The following is a 26,858-nucleotide window of genomic DNA, read 5'->3' on the forward strand; positions in this document are numbered from 1 at the left end:
CATTAAAGGATGTTGATTATGGTGACACATAAAAGTCTTTTTTAAGAATAAATATAAAACTAAATTAAAATAGCATTCTTCTCAGTTGCTGATAAAAATAGTGGAAATTACATCAGTTTCTAAGTGAAGTGTTGTGAAATATTGCCCAATACTTCATCTCAGTGTTGGGATATTTTTCTAGTCCTGCAAGAAAATTGATTCTTGGTATCCAATACTTAATATTAAAGGGACTCCACTGAGGTTTTTTGACATGACGGGACTGGAAATAATTATTTGAGATTATTACTCCATTTGATGTAGATCTAGACTAATAACTTATGTGCAAAGTTTCAGATCATTACCTCGCTCCGTTTTTCCAGAATAATTATCATAATAGTGAAAAATGACCCAAAATTGAAAAGCGTTGAAATGCTTTTCACTCAATTTGGACTGAGAATAGCACAAACATATGATTTTCAATGTATTTCTTGTATAATTCTCAATTATATTTTATTTATATTTCTGTTTTAAATGCTCATGTTTATCGATGTGAAAAAATAAAATTGAATGTTTTTAGGCTTTTAACCTCAGTGGAGTTCCTTTAAAATGCTAAATATTGATTGTTGTTCAAGTTGGTAATAGTGGGTACAGATGCTGGTGCTAGGGGGTCCCGGAAATGTTGCACCTTTCATTATATCTCATGAATAGACTAAAATCAAATTTGTTATTTTTACCATTTCACTTTTGTTTTTCGTTACTCTCCCCCGTACTGATTTTATATATATAGATATGTTTCAGATAGAAATGTAGTATGATAGTTCATATAACATAAACGTCAAGCCAATTTACTATCAAAGACAAAACTACTACCAATCATTAATAGACAAGATTGATGAGACAGAGGGATAAAGTAAACAGACAGTATTAGAGCAAAAATTATATCATAAATAGACACATGATTTTCAGGACATGGAAATAAAATAATAATGTGAAAGAAAACTAAGATACTTTATGGAATATCTAAATATTGTTATTTCATAACCATGTAAACAGCATTAAAAATGATTCTCAATATATAAACTTTTGTTATTCATATTGAATAAACTAAAAACAAGTAAATCAACAACAATATTGTTTTTTCTATTGCACTACAAATTATGTCACTCATTACAAAAAAATAATATTAAATTGAATAATGAACAAACAAAAAAAAATATATATTATTTTAACTTTCACCACACTTGGTGTTCATATGAAAGGTACAGGAGTCCAGTGGTAACACTGTCTTACTATAGATCCAGGGGTCACAAGTTCAATCAACCACTTTTCTAGCTACAGTAGTAAATATTTCTTTTGGAATAAGACATTAAAACCAGATCCTTTTATAATAGTGCTTGGTCCTTGAACATTAAAGAACAAGTTATTGTTTTTTTCTGGACTGTAAGAAGTTCTGTACTTATTGAACTTAAAATTAACAACACTCTTCTTCGGTGAGTCACTCATTAATTGTTTCAAGTGACTACAATTTAATAAATTTAGTTAATATGTTTTTCATTTAATCTTACAACATGATCTTCAACTTTAATTAAGCTTTGGTAATTCTCAGAGAGAAGTGTTAGACATATGAGATAATGTCAGAAGAAATGTTGACTTTTGGAATGTGAAAAAAATACAGTCATATTGATGTAAAATAAAGAAAAATGTAAATAAATTATAACAATTTATAACAAAACAAAGAGATCACATTTTCTCACAACACAAATAATTTAAACTTAAATTTCTGTAAAATATATACTAATAATTTCAGATCTATTATCAAAGGGAAGCTACTCTGTAACAAAACAATAAACAATATATTCATGAGTTATCTCCCTAAATTATAATGCTTTACACAAAGAATATGTATGGATTTCAGGTCTGAATAAAATAGAAGTTAAAGAATATCAAAATATGAACAAACATGTAAAAGTAGTACTAGAGAGTGTGCTGCAACTATTACAACATTCTGTCATTGAGCCATACCTTCTCCATACTATATAATACACCACCTTATATATCATAATGAAAATATTCTGATACAATTCACATTGTTCCCCTTTTAAAAACATAGTGCAGTTAAGTGCATTGCTACACCATATATGCATGGCATAAAAATGGAATGGTTACATGTCATATGTGATGCGAAAAAAATAAATTAATGTCAGTAAAATCACTTCTCCGCATAATGTAGCTTTGTGAATATAATCCTGCACATCTGAACTCAAACCCTGCATTATTCTACAAACACCTATGCATTCATAATTGATATCTGTTTCCTAAACAGAGTATATCTGATGTACCTCTACTGAGTAGAACCACAGACATTCTGTAGGATAACTAGATAGCTTTCACGCATGAAAAATTCCAGAGAGGCTGGCACAGCTTGAGGCTACAGTAGTATGAGTCCTGAAGTGGTTTGAAGTCAACAACATTACCACCTTGCCACAGATGCTGTGGTGATGATTGATGAACATTACAGCCAATTGAAATTTTATATACATGTATGTAAATATAACATACATGATATAAATAGTAAAATACAAGACTTAAATTCTAAAACAAAATTAGCAAGTATGTGTAAAAACCTACAACACATTTCACATGTTATTCTAAATGTATTTCAAATTTCATATCAATTATCAGAGCAATTGTTGCAACCTTCTTATAAATAAATGTTGGAATTCAGAAAGCTGATATAGTATCTTGTTACCCTGAAACAAGTTTTACATAGTCTTACATGTTATTTAAATTAGAAACTTTCTTATATTATACTGAGTGCTGAGTTGACATGAACAAGTACCATCATAAAACATGCAGGCTGTCTAGATGAGTTGAACATTAGTAAAATGGATATAAAGATTTTTCCCTTAATGTATGATAGAGTAATGACATGAATATATCAAGAAATCAATAAGCAGGAACATTTTTAGTACAGTATTGCTATGTGGGTGTTAGAACAATATGCAGAAGTTTAAACAGCAACATCAGTTTAAATCATTTTACATAATTAACATTGCACATCGTGTGGCTCATCAACACTATTTATACTTTCATCTATTGTGTTCCCTGGACTATTTAACAATGGATGGATATCAGTGTCCGAGTCTCCTGATCTACTTCTCTCCTTCTCTCTCCTCACCTTCCTACCTTTACCTCGACCTCGACTATCTAAACCTCTAGTCTCCCTGTCTTTCTCTCTATCATTACTGCATGTATCTGTTTCCCTATCTTTACTATCTTGATGGGAAATATTGCACATCTTCTTTGTCACACTTTCTATTAACAGTCCAACTTTTTCAGATGCTTCTGAATCATCATCATTTAAGAATCCATCAAGTTCTTCATTATCTACTTCATCAATGTCACCATCACTATCAGCAGAACCTCTATCAGTTGCTGATGAGTTCCTTAACTCTTGATCCTTGTCATCAACATCATCAGCTTTGTTAACATCATCAGCATCAACAGTATCGTCTAGTTTATCCTGATTATAAACATGAACACATTGTGGTTTGTCACTAATGTCACCTGATATATCTACAGCTGTAATTACATCTTCAGTATTTTGTAGAACACCGTTTACTTCACTATAGTCACTTCTTTGAGCAGATACAGTTAGCTCCTGATCTGATAAATCAACTAAACATTTATCTTCAACATTAGTATCACCTACATGTTGATGTTCCACATCTGCCCTAATCTTGTCATATTGACTATCAATACCTTGGCTGATAGCTTTAGCTTCATTAGCTAGTAGAATATCTTTAATCTTGTCAATTTCATGATCTGTTCCATGTGAGAATTTATCACTCGGTGACATTCCAAACATTTTTGTTGCTGGGTATTGGAAGGTATCTGCAAGTAAATTAAATAGAAAGTAAAACACTTTTTCCCCTTTACAATAAATGTCTAAGAGATATCATTTATTGTATACTTGATCAATAAAAAGATACACTCATCTCATTCGGTAAAAGTATGTATTAGCAAAATAAATGATCCCTCAAAATGTAAATTCAAAAGTGATTTACATTTTGCTAGTTAACATTTTTTATAAACTAAATTTACCATAATAACCATAACCCCATCCGAAGGAATATTTTCATAAATTTTTAAACAAGTATCTACACTAAAATTCATGAACTACAAAAACAATGGATGGAGCCATACATATAAAAAGATACTCTTTTTTTCCTGGAACATATTCATAGACAAGAAGCGCCGCAATGCGACGAAAACCAGGTTTTCAACGACCAAGTTTTGATGTGACAGCAAACAATAGGTCAAAGTGCACTGAAGTTATTGAGTAGATACTAAAAATTCTATTGTAAGCAAATTACCTTGACCTTGCTCCCAGATATCTAAGTAGCAATCCAAAGCTGCCACTCAGCAAGTTCGGTGTCAAAAGGTCAAAGCAAACTCAAGTTATAACATGAAAACTAAATGCATTAACCTTGATCACAGACACCTGGGTAGCAATCCCAAGCTGCCTCTTGACATAAGCTACCCATTCATCAAGTTTGGTGTCAATAGGCCAAAGCAAACTCAAGTTATTGAGCAGAAACTGAATTTCTATTTTAAGTAACAGTGACCTTGACCTTGATCACAGACACCTGGGTAGCAATCCCAAGCTGCCTCTTAATATAACCTATCCATACACCAAGTTTGGTGTCAATAGGCCAAAGCAATCTCAAGTTATTGTGCGGAAACTGAATTTCTATTTTTAGTAACAGTGACCTTGACCTAGATCACAGACACCTGGGCAGCAATCCCAAGCTGCCTCTAGATACAACCTATCCATACACCAAGTTTGGTGTAAATAGGCCAAAGCAAACTCAAGTTATTGAGCGGAAACTGAATTTCTATTTTTAGTAACAGTGACCTTGACCTTGATCACAGACACCTGGGTAGCAATCCCAAGCTGCCTCTTGATATAAGCTATCCATACACCAAGTTTGGTGTCATTAGGCCAAAGCAAACTCAAGTTATTGAGCGGAAACTGAATTTTTATTTTTAGTAACAGTGACCTTGACCTTGATCACAGACACCTGGGTAGCAATCCCAAGGTGCCTCTTGATATAAGCTACCTACACACCAAGTTTGGTGTCAATAGGCCAAAGCAAACTAAAGTTATTGAGCGGAAACCAAAAGTTGACGCCCGCCCGCCCGCCAGCTTCGGCATTACAATAACCCGGTTTTCGTTGAAAACTTGGTTAATAAAGTTGTATTTATATAGTAGGATCACAATACAATATAAAACTTTCAGTATGACAGATTAGCTGCTTAGATATACAACATAATTTATATACACTAAACTGTTGGCTAACTTTTGTCAGACATTGACCAGGCCTCGAGGTTATAAAACTTCAGTCTGAGTCCTGTCTCAAATCTCAGGATTTCCATTGGACTGTGTACATTTTGTGACGGTTTCTGACCAATCATATACGAGAGATCTGAGTTTGAGCTTGGAGAATTTCTTTATAACCTCGGGCCCTGGTTTGTTCTGATTTATATACTAGGTCCGCAGTATAGACTATTATGTACCTTCTATCAATTTTAAGATTAAAAGAAAGTTAACAATTAGTCTAAAAAGCAACTAAGTTGATCTGACACTGTAAAAGAATACATTATAACAACAACTGAATACTTATTCATGTATGTCTTACCAGACTGTTCTGAATGTTGAGGTTTGGTAGGAACTTCTTTTGTAGGCAGTAGGTCAAGGTCAGTGTCCAGATTGGTCAGTTCTAAATGACTAGAAGTAGTTTTGGCAATATGCTGAGGACTTGTCAATGGAGAATTCTCTATACTGTAAATTAAACAGTGATAATCTTAACTTGCTGAAACTTCCTATGATTAGACAATGTCATCATTATACAGCCAGACATCAGCACAGTCTGACCAGACTCTTTATTGTTGGTAGCTGATTTGCTGTATTCTAATATGGGAAAATCCTTAAACTTCCAATTGATTTTCTTAATTTAAGCAATGCAAATATGTTATTTTATATTCAGCAGGTACAATTTGAATTATAACTTAACTATGTTCGGATCAACTATAGCTTACATAGACCGACAGTTTATTCCTAATTCACAATGAATGTATGACAGAAAATGTTTATTTAATTTTTTTTCAGGAAAAGGCTAGATGAAGATCTAAAAAAGACATTTTTTCATTCACTAATCTAATAACATTGTTTATCTACATTCAAACAGTTGTCTTTTAGATCTGATAAACTTTCACATAGTTCATAAAAAAAGTTCCACTCAACCTTTATATAATCGAATTATCCTGTTCTAACAGAATATTGTAACTCAGTAACTTATTGAAATATTGTTATTCAGTAACTCAGTAATTACCAAACATACCTATCAAGAGGTGTTACAGTTTCTAGTTCACTTTCTCTCTCGCCCTCGGATGGTGATAATCTCTCTGAGTCTGTGTCTGACTGTTTCCGTGGTGTCAACATCTCTATATCAACACAATCATTCTTTAACTTCTCCAGACTGCTTGAAATATTTCCTGTAAACAATGTATGATGTTACCTTTAATATATCATTATTTAGTTGCGGTTTAATTAATACAATTCTAATATCTAACTTTCAATTACCAATACAATTTGTATGTAATAAATTATATTTTTGAATCAATATATTAAACAAAATTAATACAATTATAATATGAGAAAGAGCAGAAAAAAATATTTTAATACTCATTGCATTTTTTTTTTTAACTTTAAATAAACAGACATGGCTGTGCCCACATGCTTTGTAAATAAACAAGAGGGCCATGATGGCCCTGAGGTCGCTCACCTGTATATAGCCCCCCACCCCCCAACCCGGGGCCAATCTTTACCCAAGGGCTTTTATTTGTTTATTTGAACAGACTTGGTAGACACCCATAAGAAGATGTTTCATGCAAAACATCTAAGTTCTAGCTCATTGGGTTTTTTAAAAGAAGATTTTTTAAGTTTTTACTATACACATATAGTTAAAAACAATGACACCCCTCGGGCAGGGACAGTTTTGACCCCCAGGCTTTTATTTGAACAAACATTGTAGATATTTACTTAAAGATGTTTCATGCTTAATATCTAAACTCTAGCTATTTGGGTTTTTTCAAGGAAGATTTTTAAGTTTTTGCTATACACATATAAGGAAAATCAATGACCCCCGGGGCGGGGCCAGTTTTGACCCCAGGGCTTTTATTTGAACATACTTGGTAGACATCCATTAGAACATGTCTCATGCTAAATATCTTAGCTCTAGCTCTTTGGGTTCTTTAAAAGAAGATTTTTTAAGTTTTTATTATATGCATATAGGGAAAATCAATGACCCCCTGGGGCAGGGCCAATTTTGACCCCAGGGCTTTTATTTGAACAAACTTGGTAGACATTCACTAGAAGATGTTTCATGCCAAATATCTAAGCTCTAGCTCTTACAGTTCTTTAAAAGAAGATTTTTTAAGGTTTTTACTATATGCATATAGGGAAAAATCAATGACCCCCGGGGCGGGGCCAATTTTGACCCCAGGGCTTTTATTTGAACAAACTTGGTAGACACTCACTAGAAGATGTTTCATGCTAAATATCTTAGCTCTAGCCTTTACGGTTCTTTAAAAGAAGATTTTTTAAGTTTTTACTATATGCATAAAGGGTAAATCAATGACCCCCCGGGGCGGGGCCAATTTTGACCCCAGGGCTTTTACTTGAACAAACTTGGTAGACACTCACTAGAAGATGTTTCATGCCAAATATCTTAGCTCTAGCTCTTATGGTTCTTTAAAAGAAGATTTTTTAAGTTTTTACTATATGCATATAGGGAAAATCAATGACCCCCTGGGGCCGGGCCAATTTTGACCCCAGGGCTTTTATTTGAACAAACTTGGTAGACACTCATTAGAAGATGTTTCATGCCAAATATCTAAGCTCTAGCTCATAGGGTTGTTTAAAAGAAGATATTTAAAGATTTTTCTTTCGGTTGCCATGGCAACCAGAGTTCTGCATGGAATTAAATTCTTTGAACAATTTTTAAAGGTGACCACCAAAGGAACATTCCTGTGAAGTTTGGATGAAATTGGCTCAGTGGTTTATGAGGAGATGTCATTTAAAGCAAAAGTTTACGGACGGACGACGGACGGACGACGGACGGACGAAAAGCGATCACAAAAGCTCACCCTGTCACTATGTGACAGGTGAGCTAAAAAAAATGAAAATCTTACAGGATTTTCTCTTTTCTTTTTAGGCTCACATTTTGAGAATTTAATATCAATATTATTCCTCTAATGTTATATTTTTCAATCATTCAATCTTAATTTGTTTGTTTGTTTGGTGTCAAGTGGCACAAACACTGTTATGGTGAAATGGCCACTTTCCAGCTTTACTGAGTAGAACCACTGATGTTCTGTATGTGACTGAATAGCTTCAAAGAATCCAAAAGGCCCAGGCAGGATTTGAACCCACTGTGTCCCAGGGTTTGAAGTCAACAACCATAACCACCCAGCTACAGACACTCCTTTAGCGTGCTGTATTTAATTTATATCTAAGTTTATCTTCTTGTCAAATGAAATTGATTAAAAACAACATAAAAACAGAGTATTTGACTTGAATTTACCTGTGAAAACTTACCTGGAATACTCCACAGTCCAGCACATTCTAATGTTTTTATTTTCTTTTCAAGCTCTGCTACTCTATTCCCTAAAATTCTAAATCAAATAAACAAATAAATGATTTTTTGCTTTCATTTAAATATATAATACAGATATCTTTTCATTAAAGATTGTTATTTTCACTATCTAACTAATGATATACAGAAAACTAAGTATCTAACAATATTTTTGCAACATTTATTTGAATCATTAGTGATACATGTATAGTCAATCAATAACAGGAGATTTTAATATCCAATTTTCAATACATTTTTCTACTGTATCATAAGTCATGAAGCAATATTAACTAGAAATATGTCTATAGGACACAGATACCCCAAGTTCCACTATTTGGTCCTTGTGACAGCACGTTAATTGCACTGACGGACAAGTGCAAATCTATATTGGAGTATAGAGTTTATCAAATGTATATTTTTTTTATCATAAGTAGTATAATTTTAAAAAGAAATAATATATCTCAATGTGTATATAGCTATCTATTTGCTTCAAAAATTTTATCTTGAAAAAGAATACTTCTAAAATAGTTTGTAAATATTTCCTTTACACGCTTTAACAATGATATAATTTTATTATATTTAACAAATGTACTAACTTGTTAGTTTTTCTCTGATGATACAATGCGAGTTTTTTATCATTAACAGATTCTAGGAGTGATGCTGCTAGAGCCTGCCAGTCTGATATAGCTTGTGGTGTACCTAATACTGACTGTTGTGATTGTAACACTTCTTGTACTGTAATATATACAATGTTTGTTACTACATACTAACATACCAAACAATTGCTTAAACATAAATATATACAGAACATTTGCTGGAAGATGCAAACATTTTGGGCGTCTTTACAATTAATATGTATAGTGCAAAAAATGTCACATGAAAATATATGTACAGCCTTGCAATACCATGGCAAAAGGTAGGTGACAAACATTATTATTTACATATTTAGCAAAACTTTCATTTAAGACAGCTAAGCACCAAGTTTATTTACTAAACATTTATACGTGAAGATGTTTCAATGTTTTTAATTTAATTTTTCAATTTTGTATCTTGGTAAAATCTTAAATCCAGCAGTACAATGACAAGGATCAAATACACAATGTTATTTATACCTCCATTATCATAATACAACCTAGTATGATAACTGCCTCATAAAATGTTAAAAATAATTGTGTGTTTATTTTAATATAAAGCCAATTGTCATTGGTTCAAATCCCACACTGTTGATTGACTCAGTGTCTATTCTAGGACGCGCGATTGCGCGATTCACGCTAGTATTTAACAGATCGCGCACAATTCAAAATCATGTGCGTGAAAATCGCGCATCTATAAAAACAGTTAATAAAACCGTAAAACTTCCATCCCGCATTATATTTGGTTGTTTTGTTTACATTTACACCGAAAACCGAAGGGAGGTAACTGTAAGCTAATTATAATGATTTAGTACCGTATGGTACTGGTTACGTGAGTTGACGGAAATTAACGGAATGTTCGGATCGACCGGAACTAGTGTGCTAGGTCTGACAGTTGGGCGCCATTTTAGTGTAGTAAATAATCAAGAAAAATGAGGCAATTCCTAGCTTGGCTACGATCTAGACGTGAAAGATAGTTCGATTATTTGTATTGCCAATCCCTTTAAAATCAATCGCGGCATTTCTGCAATAATTTGTTTTCGTTTAAAAATTAAGGGGGGACAACTTCTGCTGCCTTAAATAAATATTGTCTTTTTAATTATTTCATCGGTTGAACGCCTCAGTGTAAACTTAATGCAGACGATTTAACATTGGCAGTTTATATTGGCACCCTTTGATTTTGAAAATCGCCCCCTTTTTTGAAATAGAGGGGGGAAAATCACCCCTATTTTTCAATTCCTAGAATAGACACTGTTGACTACCTTTAAATTTACATCTTGGTATCCCCAAAATTCATAATAAAAGCTGGATGAATCCATTTATGAAATTCAGCAGGACCTAAAGGGTTAATCTGCTAGCACTATTAGCGATATGCATCAAGCTTTTGTTGTATGTGTCAAATACTTCAAAAGGAAATAAAGTCATCATAAGTTTTCAGCAGCATTTAGATTAAGAAGACCACACATATACTAACTTTGTTTCTCTGTTATCACCATTCCACCTCCTCTATTCTGACCAAACTTCATTGAACTTTTAGATTTCTTCTTCTCTAATATACGCTAAAAAACATATTACAAACCACTAATTGTTAATATACAGGGGATCACATTTATAAAACTCCAGTATAGTGCAGAACACAGGGAACACACTCTTGAGATATTAGTTAGTAGATTAGATACCAAGCAGTTCAAAGTTTCATAGCAACAAATTTTTAAACTTCTTTCCACATGTTTATATGGATATATAATCATAAATATAAAGAAATTGTGTAGAAAGCTAACGGTTTGATTAGACTGGTCAGTTTCAACACTAAGGGCCAAAACACCATTTTTGGGGAAGGGCCTCAGCCTTTTTCTTGGGGAAAATATGCATGATTTTGGCATACTTTGGGAAAAGGGGTCTCAAATTTAACACAAACTTTTAACAAGTTTTTCAAAATAGAAAAGCAAAAAGCACTGGGAAATACTAATAAGGCAGTAAAAGACCTTAATACAACACCATCATTTCATTTTATTCTAAATTCTATGGGAAATTTCAAGACTGGGGAATTTTGAGGACCAAACTAGGGAAAAAAAAGAGGCTATATTCGGCCTCTACAAAAAATAGTTTTTTGGTCCTTAGTGGCCTGAATCTGTATTGTCTGTATTATTGTCATCAACAAAAAGAAAGACGTACAAACCTTGTATTTTGACACAGCAGCCATTGTCATACGTTTCTCATCCTCCATCTGTTTCAATCTGTCCTTCAGATATCTATAATAAATAATTGTGTATCATAATTCATGTAAAGAATTCAATAAATGCATTTTAATTTTTACTGGAAAAACCTACACTTTTATAACATTAATTCATACAGTTTATCATATACCTGTGCCGATTTTCAACTACGTAAATATGATATTTCACGGCTGTGCATATATTTTGATGTTACATCATTTATGTTATACAAACATATTGTAAAGACGTGCTTAATATTAGCCTTACACTATAAGCCTGTCAATGAAAAATGATTCTTTTGCACTTTAAACTGTCTTTATTTTGGGTATGTGATAAATAGAATATTATATCCGTGTAGGCTCATAACTAAATTTATTGAACTCGTTGAATAAAATAATATTTTGCTAGCCAGAGGCTGGCATAATATAATCTATTCAACTTGTTCAATAAATTCAGTATTAAACCTACACTCATTCAATATCCTCCGTTTACAGTATATCTGATGATAGTTTATAACTGAGTCATAGGTAAGAGACAAATGATCATATGAGCCGCGTCACGACAAAATCAACAGTGCGTTTGCGACCAGCATGGATCTAGACCAGCCTGCGCATCCACGCAGTCTGATCAGGATCCATGCTGTTCGCTATCAGTTTCTCTACTTGTAATGGGGTTTGTAGGCGAACAGCATGGATCCTGATCAGACTGCGCAGATGCGCAGGCTGGTCTGGATCCATGATGGTCGCAAATGCACTATGTTGGTTTTGACGTGACGCGGTTCATATTATGAATCAATGACTGCGAGACTACTAACCTATTATCCATTATCAGAGCATCAATATCTACAACTCTATCCTCGTGACCTTTCAGTATATAGTTCAGTTCCTGATTTAATCTCTCATACTTTGTTTTATAAACATCTCTCTCTGTTACCAATTCTTCCTTCTCATCTAGCACTGTCTGTAGATCTCTCTCTAGTTGTAAATACTGTAAAATATTTACAATATAACATATGTACTATTAGTTGTAAATACTGTAAAACATTTACAATATAACATATATCTATGTACTGGTAGATTTTTTGAATTGATTAGAAATTTCAACATTTCTGTTCACAAAATATGTATTCCATGTTTATTATGCGGATGTCAATTCAATTCAAATCCACTTCCCTTACTAGTATCATATTAGATAAAATGTTATACAATATTAATAAGTGGAATAAACAACACATGTTATGTTTTTAAGGTTTGTGTAAACTTCATCCGAAGTTAACAAAATGTTTGTGACGTATTGGTCCAAGCGAGACTCTAACCATGACCACTAGGTGAAAGGTAGAAAAACCAACCACAAGGTTACCATACACCAATCTTTAATGATAACTGATCAGTAGACTAGAAACAGACATTAACAAATGAAAACTAAATGATATTCTGCCAACTACATAAATGTCAAATTATTATGTACATGTTGAAATGGATTTACCCTGCTTTAAATTTGGAACAGTCCATTTATAAATTTAACATTAATTAAGAATTAAGAACAAACCTGTTCATTGGAAGACTCTAATTTCTGTACCAGCTCCTCTCTCTCGTGAGCCGGGAAATGTCGGGTACTCAATCCCTCGTCTGTTGTCCCTACCCTAGACCGAGCAATCTGCTCTCGTAACAACTATAAATTAAAATCTTACAATTACAACAACATCTAAACCATACTTTATCTTAATACTAAATGTAACCTCATCTCAAGTCTTGTATTATATCTAATCATCATTTTATAACAGTATACCTGCACAAACTGAGTGGTGGTCACAGAAATGTTTCTGTTTAAAAGTTGATTTAAAATTTCTCGCCCCTCATAACTAGCTTGACTCTAGTCAGGGACTGAAGATGCTATGAAGCTAGCTTATATAATGTCCATCACCAGTAAAGCAGAACCAGTTCACAAAAGCACGGAAAATAACTAGGTTAACTGTACACAAGGTGTATTAACATTGTTACCTTAATGTCACCATTAGCATCATGTAGTTTTTGTTTTAAATCATCCACCTCAAACTGTAGAGATTTACTGTACTCTTTTGACTCGTACAACAATCTGGCCAGATTCTGTCATTATAAAATACATGTATGATAATAGCAACAAAAATAATACTTCTACTTTAAACAGTGCATCATCTTCTCATACATAAATGTTCATAGGAACTTGATAATTTTGTTACTTTCATGATTAAATATCATCTTTAGATGGGTAGTCTTGTACCAAGTTCATCCAATAGCCAAATTATTGTAGCAGTGGCAAAATGCGGCACTCTACCTCATAAGCATAAGGTACCTGGTTCAAACCCGGGCTGAGACTCATTCACTCACACACTCACTTGCTGTTGCACACTCCCTCAAAAGCCCACAAATGATGATAAACAACATTGAGGAGACTATTTGTAATCATATTCATTGAACTGCAACTGTCAAGGTGAAACCTTACTTTATTTTTAATCATAAATAAAACCAGCTTTTAAGTAAATTGTGTGTATTTTTACATTAATATTTTACTTTTATAAATATCAAAATAAGTTGATAATTACAGTTATTAAATTACCAGCAGTTTGGTAAAATTATACATTCTTAATAAAAATGCACAATAAACAAATTAATATTTTATCTCATATATCAAAATTTTACATTCAACTTTCCTCCTACTCACATTAAGTTAGAGCATGCCCCTTTATAATTTTACAGGTATTCATCATGATCTTTTAAATCATTTACATTAACATAATAGAGCAAGTATAGTGTGTATATATAAATGCATCCATGTGAACTATTTATACAAGTTAGAGTAAAGATTATTTATATATGTATATTTTACCTGGCTTTGAGTATCTGTATAATTCTTATAGATCCCTGTATCTGAGGTACTCTGTTTTGGCTGAAATATCAACATTGAAGGATATAAGAATAAATACCACAGGGCAGGTTAAAATGTTATGGCATTTTCCTGATTTAACCTCTTAACCTGCTGGAGTTGTATGTGCTAAGTATTTGCCAGACTGATCCATGCATGACCAGGCTTTATTCTGTTGACTGCTTCTGAAAATAACTTGTTCATTTTTCATTCTGGAACAACACCAATTATTATTTTAAGGGACAATTTTAAAATATGTACTGACTGAATAGTGAACAGTGGAGAGCATGATCAGATGGGTTGGCTGGTTTTTGTATGCATGGATTGCATGGGTAGCATTGGTTGTCACAAACAGGCTAGGGTTAAATTGAAAAGCCTTGTGTGGCAAACAAGTTAAACATATGGTAACATATGGTGCATAAAACCTGTTCATTATCTGCTGCATATCAAATGATGCATTTATTGCATTTATACTGATAATATACCTTATATATACCTTATATATACCATACATAACCAACAGCTGTTTCCATCAAGTTATTACTGATATCATAATATCCTCCAAAAATAATAAAACAAGAATATACTAATTAATTTTATATTATTTTGATGCCATCAAGAACAATAGCAAGATATGATTTATAGGTAAACTTAATACAAATACGTATGACGTCTGATCAACATTTAAACTGTAGTAAAAATAGAGTCCATGTTTAGTAATTAAACATTTTTTGCTGCTTATTATGACTGTGTAACAGACATATTCTGTCTTTGAATTTAGAAATGTTTATTGAATAGTTGAAAATCTTATATGGAAATATGGTAAAATTTTAAGATTAACTTGTATTCTAACAAAATAATAAAGGGTGATTCTGTATTTTTATAGTACTCCAGTTCAACTAGTTGTTGTATTGATATAAACCAGGAGAACCAGGAAGAAAACCCTTCCTTTAACAAAATAAAACATTGTAACATTTTACTACATGTATACTGTGCTCCTCTTAGTTCACGGTACTTAACACTTTAAACAGTAAAGAACACAAACAATAAACTTACACTACAAAAACTGTCATAAACTGTATCATTTAGTCATTTTTCTGCTATATGACACAAGGAAACAACAATATATTCAATCAAAATTAGTTTTAATTTGTCAGATGTAAACAGTGTGTCGGCCATTTTGAAAACAGTATGTCATCATTTACCTCGCGGTAATGGTGTTCTATTTCAGTTTTTTCATGTTTCAGTTAAAATTTCTTTAAGTTATTTTGCATAATTTTAAATATTAAAAGTATTTTTACATTGTAACTCAAAATTTAATTTTTCAACAAACAAGAACATTTAGAAAATGATGATTGTTTCAGACGTATGCACAATTTTAATGGACTATTGTTGTTTTTTGCAGAAGTTTGTAAAATGTTGTTCAGTTTTACGTAAAATTCTGTAGATTTAAATTATTTTGCACAAAACCTTCGTTGTTAAGGTGTTTGAATTAAATATGTCAATTCTGACCAATTATAACAATGGTCACATGAAAATATGCCATTACCGTGAGATAAATGATGACGCGGAATTAGTGATGTCGAGTATATTATCAAATCTCAAATTTTTCTTTGCAAGTTGTTCACAATACATTGTATTTGAAAAAAAAAATGGATATGGCCAACACAAAATATTCAACCATGTAATGTAAATGCAACATATAACTTTGATAACAGCATGCATGCTATAGAGACTGTGATTATAATGAAAACATCTTCCATTAATGTATCTTTGTTTTGTGTATGTACAAAGTCAGCATAATCATATTTACATTCAGATATGTAAAGTTTAAGTTAGTTCATATATCAGGGCTTGTTTTTACTCAGGTGAAAAATTTGCCTTTCTCTTAGAATTGGGGAAAAAATACCAAATATTATCGGAAAAAAACCCAAAAAACTTGACATTTAATTTTCAGGGAATCTCCACAGTTTTCTTTATGATCATAAAAATACTTTTATGAAGAGTTCGATCTTTTATTTTATAAACATTAATTTATTAAATAAGCAGAAGGTTTCTTAACAAAATATTCTATTTATTCTTTCCTATTTTAAACCATGTTAGTGATGATATTGCATGTGCTGATAATTTATTTATTCATACATTTGTGTATATACATTTATTTGATGAGACAATAATTATGCTCAGTAGATGAAGTTTAAAAAAGTTGATTAATCAAAGTAATGAGCTATTTTTCTGTCTGCCCAGACCAGTCACACCAAAATAATTTTCATAAAACTTTACAAACAATATTCTTTCACATATTTATACATAAGTGACATTATGCTCATTTTTTCATTGTCAAGTTGAACTGATTTAACTATAAATTTTAAAAGATTGACAGTTATAATGATGATTGACCAACAGTTGATATTGAAAAATATTTAGGATTAAATATGAATATGCCTAAAATACAAAAGGATTGCCACACTCTTTTTATAAACTGAACATTACAGGTAAATTCTGGTACTTATTTACAGATATTGCTTTGGGCCATACATGTACGAGTCCTATTGAATTTAATTCTGTGTTCGAATATATCATAAATAACGAAAAATTCACTCATTTTGGACATAAGTCTATCAACACGCTAATTGGATTAACATTTATCATCATTATGACAAGCGCTATTGAATGATTATCGTCTGGTTTTAGTTTTTCACATCTCTGCAGGGGATATACGAAAAATTATTAGACTTAGTCATTAGTTAATATACAAGGGATTTTAGTGTGGGGCTGAAATTTTACTTCGAGATACTGAAAATATCGAAATGAAAATATCTAAATAAACACAATCATATTTCCAATATAAATAAAGACGGAAGAAAATCGGGACTTTGAAAATTTCATTGAGAAACAAAATATTGAGAAAAGCAATGCCGAGATAACGATAGGTGACTGTATCAGACATCCAAATTACAATGTATAGCTTAATTTTTAATATTTTTAAAGTTAAACTATGGTGACCTCAATGCAAGATTTACCATACCTCCTTGAATTAAGCCCTGTCAAACGTGGGTACATATGATGTTCCACAACAATTCAAAACAAAATTGCTTAAATTGTGAATACACACCTTGCCAGAGAGACTTGTTTTCAGTGTTTGACATCTTTCCCGTAGCTGCTCGGCCATCAATTTAAACTGGTCTCGTTCACTACGACATTGATCTAACTCCTTACTTAATATCAACAGAGCCTCACATTTACTGTCCAACTTTCTCCTACATGCTGTAAACTGTAAAATATAAATATCTACATGTCATTCTATATAATATCAGCATATAAACTCATTAGTATCCTTAAATTGAGGGAGTATATCTATCAGTGAGTCATACAAATGTAACAAATATCAGTATAAATTGAAGGAGTAGATCAATGTTACAAAAAGATAGTGTGGAAATAGCAAAATAGAGTAGGAAAATATGATATGATTATGTGGGGAAGGTTTAATATAATTGCTCATTTACCCTGCTGACCCTCCTGACTGCTGTAGGGGTGGGGGCTGAGGTTACAATGGATAAATGCATTATTATATCTTTATATCATGTTATAGTACAGAAAAAAAACACTAAAAGTGTAGCAGTTGATTCTTCCTTGATTCCCGACATGTAAAATGACCTGGCTCAGGCTGGCTACCAATTAGATTATAAAATTTTGTACAATACTTAATGCTTTAGCACTGACTTCCTAATTTATGGTACAAAGTTTAAGAGAATGAGGAAAATGTGAGAGCAATGTAATATACTATAAACAACAAGATGCTGGGTGTTGTTTTATAATTCAAGTGTTACTGTACATAGTAACATTATCCCAGGTTTCTGTTTTAGTTTTACCTTCTTGTGTATACAAGTAAGAGTCTAGGATATATACTTGTTGATGTTACTTTCCAAGAATTCCAAGAATGTTAGGCAATAACTTGCAGTAAATAAATCATGTGATATAATTCAAACATTAAATTCTCATTTTGGTAATTTTACTTTCTTTAAAAAAAAAAAACAAGAAAAAAAACTATTTCAGTAGAATTTTCTCTAGTTTACAGTAAGTGCACAAAAATTTTGTGGGAAGTTTTATTTTTTGTAGACACACTACACAAGAATCACTGCAACATTTAGAAACAAAATGGCTGTGCTGATAAGTCTGTGTTTAGCAATGTTTTTATTCTTAGCTGGATGTGAAGGAAGGAAAATAGATAAATTAGAAAAAAGACTTGGTATTCTGGAACAGAAATTTGGACTTCAGGCATATGAAAATACTCTTATGCAAGCTGAAATAGACAATTTGAAGATTATTGTGGCAGATATAGTGGAGAATATATCTAACATTATCAGAGATGATGAAGAATCCCCAATAAATAAAATTAGTAAAACTGGTGATGAATCTGCTGAAGCTGATACTTCTGGTGTTGCTGTCTGTGACAATGTGTGTGTGGAAGAGAACGCTGGGGTGGCAGATTTGAAGAAGAATCTAACTAGGATAGTACAGACCACAACATTACTGATGGATGCATTCAAAAATGAGAAAGAAGCCCGAAATAAACAACATGCAGAAATTGAAACTCTTCAGAAAAGTGAAAATGTTCACAAGGTTCATTTAAATAAGCTGAAAGAAAGCCTTGAAATAACACAAAAAGATTTTAAAACACTGAAAGACTCATATGGAGAGGAAAAAGAAGAAATGCTTGAGGACATTGAGCAGTTACAGACTTATCAGAACGCCATGGAGGAATCTGCAGTAGAACTTAAAATACAGAATAACCAAAATGAAATTGCTAAAATATCAACAAACTTTGACAGAATTGTCAACAACATGGAGACAAAATATAACAAAATTGATAAAAATATGAGAGAAATGGGAGAAAACGTTGGAACAAGACATATATCTTTTTCTGCCAAACTTTCTGGCAGTGTTGAAAACCTGCCAGCCTGGCACACTTTAGTCTTCTCTAACATTATACACAACAACGGTAATGCTTATTCTCCGAAAACTGGACTCTTCACAGCTCCCGTGTCTGGTGTCTACATGTTTTATACACATATTCTTGGGAAAAGCCGCAGGTTAGAAATGTGTTTGCAGCACAATGGTACAACTAAACTATGGCTGTATGTTCACGGTATGACACACGGAGCTGATAGTAACATGATCGTATTACACTTGAACAAAGGTGATGAAATCAAAGTAGTAAAACATGGACCTTATGGGAGTGCACCATTTTATGTGCACAATGTCTGGACAACCTTCTCTGGCTTCATGCTATATGAAACATAATTCTATGGATTTGATAGAAAACTAATGACTGTATATCATATGTCATGTATATATTTATCGCATATGTTGAACAAGACAGTGTTGCAAAAGCATTACTTTCTTGTGAAAGACTAAAGCTATGTTATCCTGATTCATGGAAATTCTTTGATAAATTGATGTTAACAACATGAAAGCAGCATGATATGTTTACTTTGTAAATTATAAGTAATAATAATTATGTCTACCATGTATTGCCTGTTTCATCATTGAATGTCAAATGTTTTACTCCATGGATATTTTCACAATGAAGACGTTTCATTTCCGAGACAGTTCCCATATAAATTAGCTATTATAGTTTAGAAAAGGGTACAGTAGATAATGGAACATTGAAAGAACTCAAATATTGTAAGTAACCAGCATTTATGTACATGTACCAAAAAATTGAAAGAGAGTGTCATTTTTCATTAGTACATTGTATTTCCGTATATAATGACTATTCTCAATATATTTCTTGATATTTTTTCCTTTGGATATTTTTTTTCTGTTTTAAATGCCCCACTTGACTTGATTTATGAAATAAATTCAAATTCTATGTTTTTGAGCTTAAATTGTACCCCAGTGGATTACCTTGAATTATTCTGACCATGATACAAGAAAGAGATACAATCTCTTCAATTAAAGTTTTTTTATAATTTTGTTTCAAGTATTGTAAATGTACTGAGAAATATGTACATCCTACACTTGTATTTATCATATTTTTCTGCACTGAAAATCATACTGCCTCGATGTTATTAGGAGTAACATGTACATGTATAATGATTATGCCAATAAAATATTTGACATGACTTGACTTGACTTTGATCTTTTTCATAGATAAAAGATTTTTTTTTTAAATTCCTTACTCATACCAACTTAATAATTGAATAGAAAAGTAAATACCAAAAATATTTCCAGTTCATGATAGATTCTTAATAGTTTATCTTTACCAATTTTGAAACAGTGTCTAACAATGAAAGAAATAATTGATATAAATATAATAAGCCTCTAACCTACAGAATTTATCCACTACCTTTTAATAAAAGTAAACTGTTGCAAACATAATTACACTTAGCAGGTGCCTTTGTCTGGGGATTTGTTTGTTAATAATTGTTTGTTTGTTTCATTTTATGCCTTTTCCCAACAGTATTTCAGTCATATAGGCTGGTACATGTAGTTTCCTAACCATCGTTCCTGGAGAGTTACACCAGTACTAGACTTCCTTCCTCCGCGCTAAACTACCAGAGCATCTCCCGCAGATCGAAACCACGCCTGAGAGAGGTAACTGGATTAGAAGTACGAATGGCAACGGATACCAAAATCAATACTCGAGTACTCGGTCATTTTTCCGATCGAGTACTCGGTTACTCGGACGATTTCCAATTATCTTCAAAGTTTATCACACAATATCAACACCGTCCGCATGCTACTTTCGTTTTCTATTTACATTCATAGAATTTGTAACTATAGAAAGGACTGCAAAGGAGACAAATTAATTAAAATTAAATTTTAGAACATATTTATTAATGCAATATCAAGTTTAAAACATGTTTAACAGTTGAAACATCTTTTTCTTCTTGTAATAAAATAGACTAATCGGCGGCAACAAAAGTTTAACCGGGTCTAAATACTACCTTAATAATTGTACGGCCCTTTGTTGTTTTCAAAAATGTTACCTTAAAACAAGATTCGGGTACAAACTTCACTGTGTTACACAATCAAAGGTTACTAAATATCATAAGAGGCCGGATGACGTAAGCGACACATGTGCGCGTGTCAAACTGTTGATCGCCTCATTAAATTTATGGTATCATTTTCGCACCTCTGCAAGGAAGTTGTGATTGTATTTAACAGGTATTTATGAAGGTATATGCACATCTCCGAATTTCTGAACAAATTGGATACACCAAACTGTCTAAATAGCAAATAAAATAGAAATTATACATTTTTTCCGAGTAATCGAATATCAATTTTGTTAACCGATATTCAGACGTTCGATCAAGTACTCGGTTAACCGGTTACTCGTTGCCATCCCTACTTAGAAGTCATCGACTCTAACCCCTCGACCACGGAAGCACGCAGTTTTGTCTAGGGATAATTTTAAACTGGGGATAATTTTAAACTGACTATGTTCATCATGTTCATATCTGCATCTAAAAAGGGCAAATGTATATAAGGTTTGTCCATATTTTATTTTGTGTGTCCCAAAATAAAGCATTATTTATAAAGATATTACTGAATTTAACATTTCATAAATGGAGGTAATTAGAAATTTATTTTCTTTAATTTCTCATACAAATTTTTCAATAAGAAATGAATGTATATAATTTGAGTGATTAAATATAATGTGCACAAATGTTTACAGTAAATATTTTACATATTCTTCGTATAGGCCCATGGGTCGACGAGGACGGTGTGCTAGGGTGCGTGAGCGGTTAGACGGCTTTAACGGCAGGCCTTTTGCTGGCACCAACAGCCCTTTTCAGGGCTTACCTTTCCTATTGTCACAGGTTACTGTACATTTAGGTTCTCATTGACCGCCGTACAGGGACCTACTTTTGGCTAAAAATTCATATCTTTGGCTAATACTCCGTGGAAATTGCATGGAGGTAAATTATCATCACTTTGTACTTCAAAATTAACTCTTTAAGGACATGACTGGTGACATGTCCGGGGTCCGTACTCGACAGCACAAGCTGCATTTTGTGCCCGAAAGGGCGGATGGACCCTCATTAACCTTTTCCCTGATATAAGCGTGTTTTGACGGCTTTTTGCCCCCCCCCCCCCTTTTTTGAGGCCTCAAACAGTGAAAAAATGCCCTATTTAGGCCCCAAACACTGGTTTTCGTTTGAGAAATGTTGTTAAAAAAAGTGACAGGCTAAAAATGGCCTTAGGTTGATCTTAGGGTAACTAGTAACCAACACTGAAAAGCCTTTTACTCTATCTCAATTCATTGAGAAGTTGCAGCACTTTGAAATCAGTTTTGATGGAAAAAAAACAATGCAAAATAGTGATTTTTGGCAATTTTGAGACGTCCCCCCGTTGCCATGGTAACAGGAAATTTACGATTGAGCATGCTGTTACAGAGGCAATGGTGTAGTCAACATTTGTGCCAAGTTTCATCAGTATTGAAGCATTTTTCATAGTTTCATAGAAGTTTGAACTTGTTTACTCTATCTCAATTCATTGAGAAGTTGCAGCACTTTGAAATCAGTTTTGATGGAAAAAAACAATGCAAAATAGTGATTTTTGGCAATTTTGAGACGTCCCCCCGTTGCCATGGTAACAGGAAATTTACAATTGAGCATGCTGTTACAGAGGCAATGGTGTTGTCAACATTTGTGCCAAGTTTCATCAGTATTGAAGCATTTTTCATAGTTTCATAGAAGTTTGAACTTGTTACCAGGTTACAGGAGGCTTTTCAATGAAAGCGGCCATTTTTCGCAATATGCTCATGGGGTAAAAGGTTAAGCTTTAACTTCATTATCATGACATTATCTTAAAAGAAATTTTATGAGCCCTGATCTACCTACAAAGTTTCATGTTGATACCTCTTGTTGTTTCAAAGTTATGTCCTGGACAAGAAAAGCGGACATCCAGACATCCGGACAGACAAAGCGGCTACTATATGCTCACCCTTTGGGAAGCATAAAAAACAGTGCCAAATAGTTACAGTCAGAAGATAATGTTCAGTGTTTATAATATATCAAATGCTTATTGACTTGCTCAACTGATATAATTGATACTGTGAAATGATTTGGGGAATAATGGCCATTTTGTTTACTAAGCATGATTGATTGGAAATTCCACAAAATTTATCTAACTATAATTGAAAGAATGATATTCACGCTTCCACTCAATTCTCTCCGAAAAATACAGCATACCACAGAATATGATTGATTAATAGCAAGCTCAAAACACTTTACGGTAACGTGAGTACCTGCCAGATAGTGATGGTTTTGAAAACTTTTGTCAGAAGTACTGAATTGACACATCACAACTTATAACAAAAAAAGCAGAGGTATTCTGACTGAAAACGGATGCGTAGATTAGTGTTCTGCGAACTTTTTTAGGAACCATAATAGTACAGGGAACTAGAACAAACGGAAGCAGTGTATAAAATAGATTATACCGAATGACAGTTTTAAAACAGAAAATGTAAAATAAATGATTATTTTACATTATTTCACCGTAAAAGTAAATCAAACTCCCTTTGAGGCTTTGCCTTTTTCCTATTATGATTATTAAGGTCATTATTTTAATGAGACAATCGAGCACACCTACTTGGGCCGAGCAACGACTAAACATTATTCTTTGGTACCAAAAAGATGCTTATCGTGGACAAACCAGTTCTCAAACCAGTATAAGCATTCAAGAAGTCTTTTCGTATAAATAAAGATACATCTCTGTAAAACTTCTTTACATATGTACACTTTAATCTGTATGTTACATTTCTGTAAAATTTAGCTGAAATTCAACAATTAAAAAAGCTCTATTTCCATCTTGGAAAGGCACAACCCTCTTTTGTAAAACTGACATGGCCTCTTAAAATAAAGAACCTAATCTCAAACCCCTTCAAGTATCTCTGAAATTCTACTGTTTAGTTAAACCAATAAAGTGATTGTTAATTGACTAACGCATGAGAATGAAGTACCCTACATGATGCAGGTACCTGCTTTTATATATATTTATTTCTCTGATATTCATTTTCACAAATTATGAAAAAGATAATGATGTATTTACAGAACTTACAAAGGTAATAGCAATTTGTATGACATTAGGCTAAATAATTAAATATGTAATGTAAATATTTGTTTCTATGCACTGTTTTCATTTAACAGCAGCAGGCATGTCTGTCAGAAATTAAACTTTTATGCACACAAACTGAAAACATCATGGTCTCTTCTAGTAAAAAAATAACAGCTCATGAATGAAAGGTCTGAGAATAGGTTGGGTGTGAGATTAGATACTTATACGATATATTCAGTGATTTTACAGTCACATCAGATTCAGATTCAGACAAATGCAAATTTCAAACACTATAGTCGAGGACATTGTTAGAGGTTGAGATATGATGATGCATACAAAAGTTTAACCAAAATGTTACGCTGACACCAATTCCTTGGTCCTATTAAGGTCCTGCTATTCTTCAAATAGTCAAGTCAAAAAATTTAAAGAATGATGGTGTTTACCTCACCCTCGGTCGATTTAAATTTTAATCTGTTAATGATAATTTTACTTTCACTTTCACAGACTTTGCCTACTTTCCCATTGTATTGATCTTTTTTATTGAACCTGATTTACTTATAAATAAAATCAATTCATGGGAAAATTGAATTAAAACACGTTTTAAGATAATTTTATAGCACAGATCTGCATGATCTGGCTATATCCTGGAATAGACCCCGGGGTCTAAACCAGGAGTATATATAAGGTTCATTTCGTTTCCTTTAGTGTATTATATACAAGTTTTACTTCTGAAATATACATAGTCATAGGGGTCAAATCCAGGAGAATGCCCATGATCTGTCAGACCTATGCCAAATCTCTGTAGTTTGTTATATTCTGTATGGAAATTGTATAAAAATCTACCTCATTCTTCAGCGCTTCAAATTTACTTTCAAGTCTTGAATATTCCTCGTCTGATATACGAACGGTTGCAACATCCTGTCGCCGTCGATTCATTTTTTCAACATCCTCAGCTTCATCAACATTTCATTCAAAGCCAGCAGTGACTGCAATATAACCGTAGCTTCGTATTATATTTTTGATTGACGAATCTCGGAAAGAACATGTTCTCAATATGCACGGTATTAGGGTTGTAAAGTACTAGATCTCGAGGAACCTGTGAGCTAATGTTTCTAAAGACGATAAAAGTTTTGCATTTCCTCCATTTAATGAGATTAACAACATAATGAAATAGAAAATAGAATAGAAAATAGGTGGGGGAAAATGCTGACACAATAGCTGATGATATAGAAAATCTTGGACATTAGATTATTAACAATCACTCATCCTTTATCGCTATATACTAAATTCCGGTTATGAACGGTTAAAAATTATTTAATATCGAAGATTGTGAAAAAATGACGGATTAATTACGTCATTGGCCGATGTTAGATTTTTTGGCGGGAAATAATTACAGTAAGACTACCTTAAAGAACTATATACGTAACATGCAGCCTGGGCATTTTAATAAAATGTGTAAAACTTTAATACACTGAGTCAAACAGATTTCATATGAAAACGATGTTATGTAGACAAAAAATGTTTAAATAATTACTTCTGGCACTAATAGTGTAATGTAGTGTATCTTTCTGTCCCAGATTACTCATACAAAAGACACCAAATTTCAAATTTTAGTCATAGATCGTATTACAAAATGTACAAAGATAGGATATTGGAACAGAAAATGATGATAATTAATAATCCTGTAAAGTTCAGCAGTATGCATGAAAGAAAAGGAATAAGAATTTCACCACAGCAAAATACAGTGAGTTGGCCAATAACAGATCACTAGTGAAACTTTTAGTGTTAATGAACGAATGATTTTTTAATTCTTAAATAAATGTATGTAGATTTGAAGTATTTTTGTTCCTCTTTTACTGTATACTTCTTGTGGATTTGTATTTTGAATGCATCATGGTGCATTTACCTTTTTCAAACATATAGTAAACATGCCAATAACGGGTCAAATCAGCCATTAGCGGATCACGTGACATACGAATGGGGGATTGTCTCAAAACACGAATTTTCTGTCAAATTCGTCCTGAACAAAAAAAAATATTGCACAAATATATGTCACCCCTGAATATCAGAGTGTAAAGGGTACCACTAAGTAAAGAATTCAAGAGGCAACTTGAATGATTGTGGTTAACATAGTAATGTTATGGTTGTAATAATGGTGAACTAGATAACTGCTCTCAACGATTTGTGTAAGCAACAACCACAAGACAAATGGTTGCCATAGTTTTGCCAGAGTTATCAACATTGTCACATAAGATGTGGTTGATGATAAGGAACATTATGATTTGAAGTTTGAAGTTGATGCTTTAAGAAAAAAATGTATATGTAAAAAATAATTTTACTGTAAAATTACTGCACTGAAATCA

General features: G+C 32.6%; 2 protein-coding genes across 2 annotated transcripts; one reads left to right on the forward strand and one right to left on the reverse strand.

The window, feature by feature from the left end:
* Positions 1-505: 505 nt before the first annotated feature.
* On the reverse strand, positions 506-25,497 carry LOC132718970 (coiled-coil domain-containing protein 149-B-like). The gene is made up of 13 exons (XM_060702684.1): positions 25,339-25,497; positions 17,543-17,701; positions 14,392-14,451; positions 13,527-13,631; positions 13,075-13,197; positions 12,341-12,513; positions 11,490-11,562; positions 10,785-10,869; positions 9,275-9,413; positions 8,642-8,718; positions 6,384-6,537; positions 5,682-5,824; positions 506-3,873 (listed from the first exon to the last, which is right to left on the reverse strand). Exons 1-13 carry the CDS (start codon positions 25,429-25,431, stop codon positions 3,026-3,028), a joined length of 2,232 nt encoding a protein of 743 aa, XP_060558667.1. The 5' UTR covers positions 25,432-25,497; the 3' UTR covers positions 506-3,025.
* Positions 18,536-20,555, forward strand: LOC132718971 (uncharacterized). The gene has a single exon (XM_060702685.1). The coding sequence runs from the start codon at positions 18,586-18,588 to the stop codon at positions 19,729-19,731; it is 1,146 nt and encodes a 381-aa protein (XP_060558668.1). The 5' UTR covers positions 18,536-18,585; the 3' UTR covers positions 19,732-20,555.
* Positions 25,498-26,858: the final 1,361 nt, after the last annotated feature.

Source organism: Ruditapes philippinarum, unplaced genomic scaffold (assembly GCF_026571515.1).
Source record: "Ruditapes philippinarum isolate M1 unplaced genomic scaffold, ASM2657151v2 ctg506_1_1_1_1, whole genome shotgun sequence".
NCBI classification, from domain to species: Eukaryota; Metazoa; Mollusca; class Bivalvia; order Venerida; family Veneridae; genus Ruditapes; species Ruditapes philippinarum.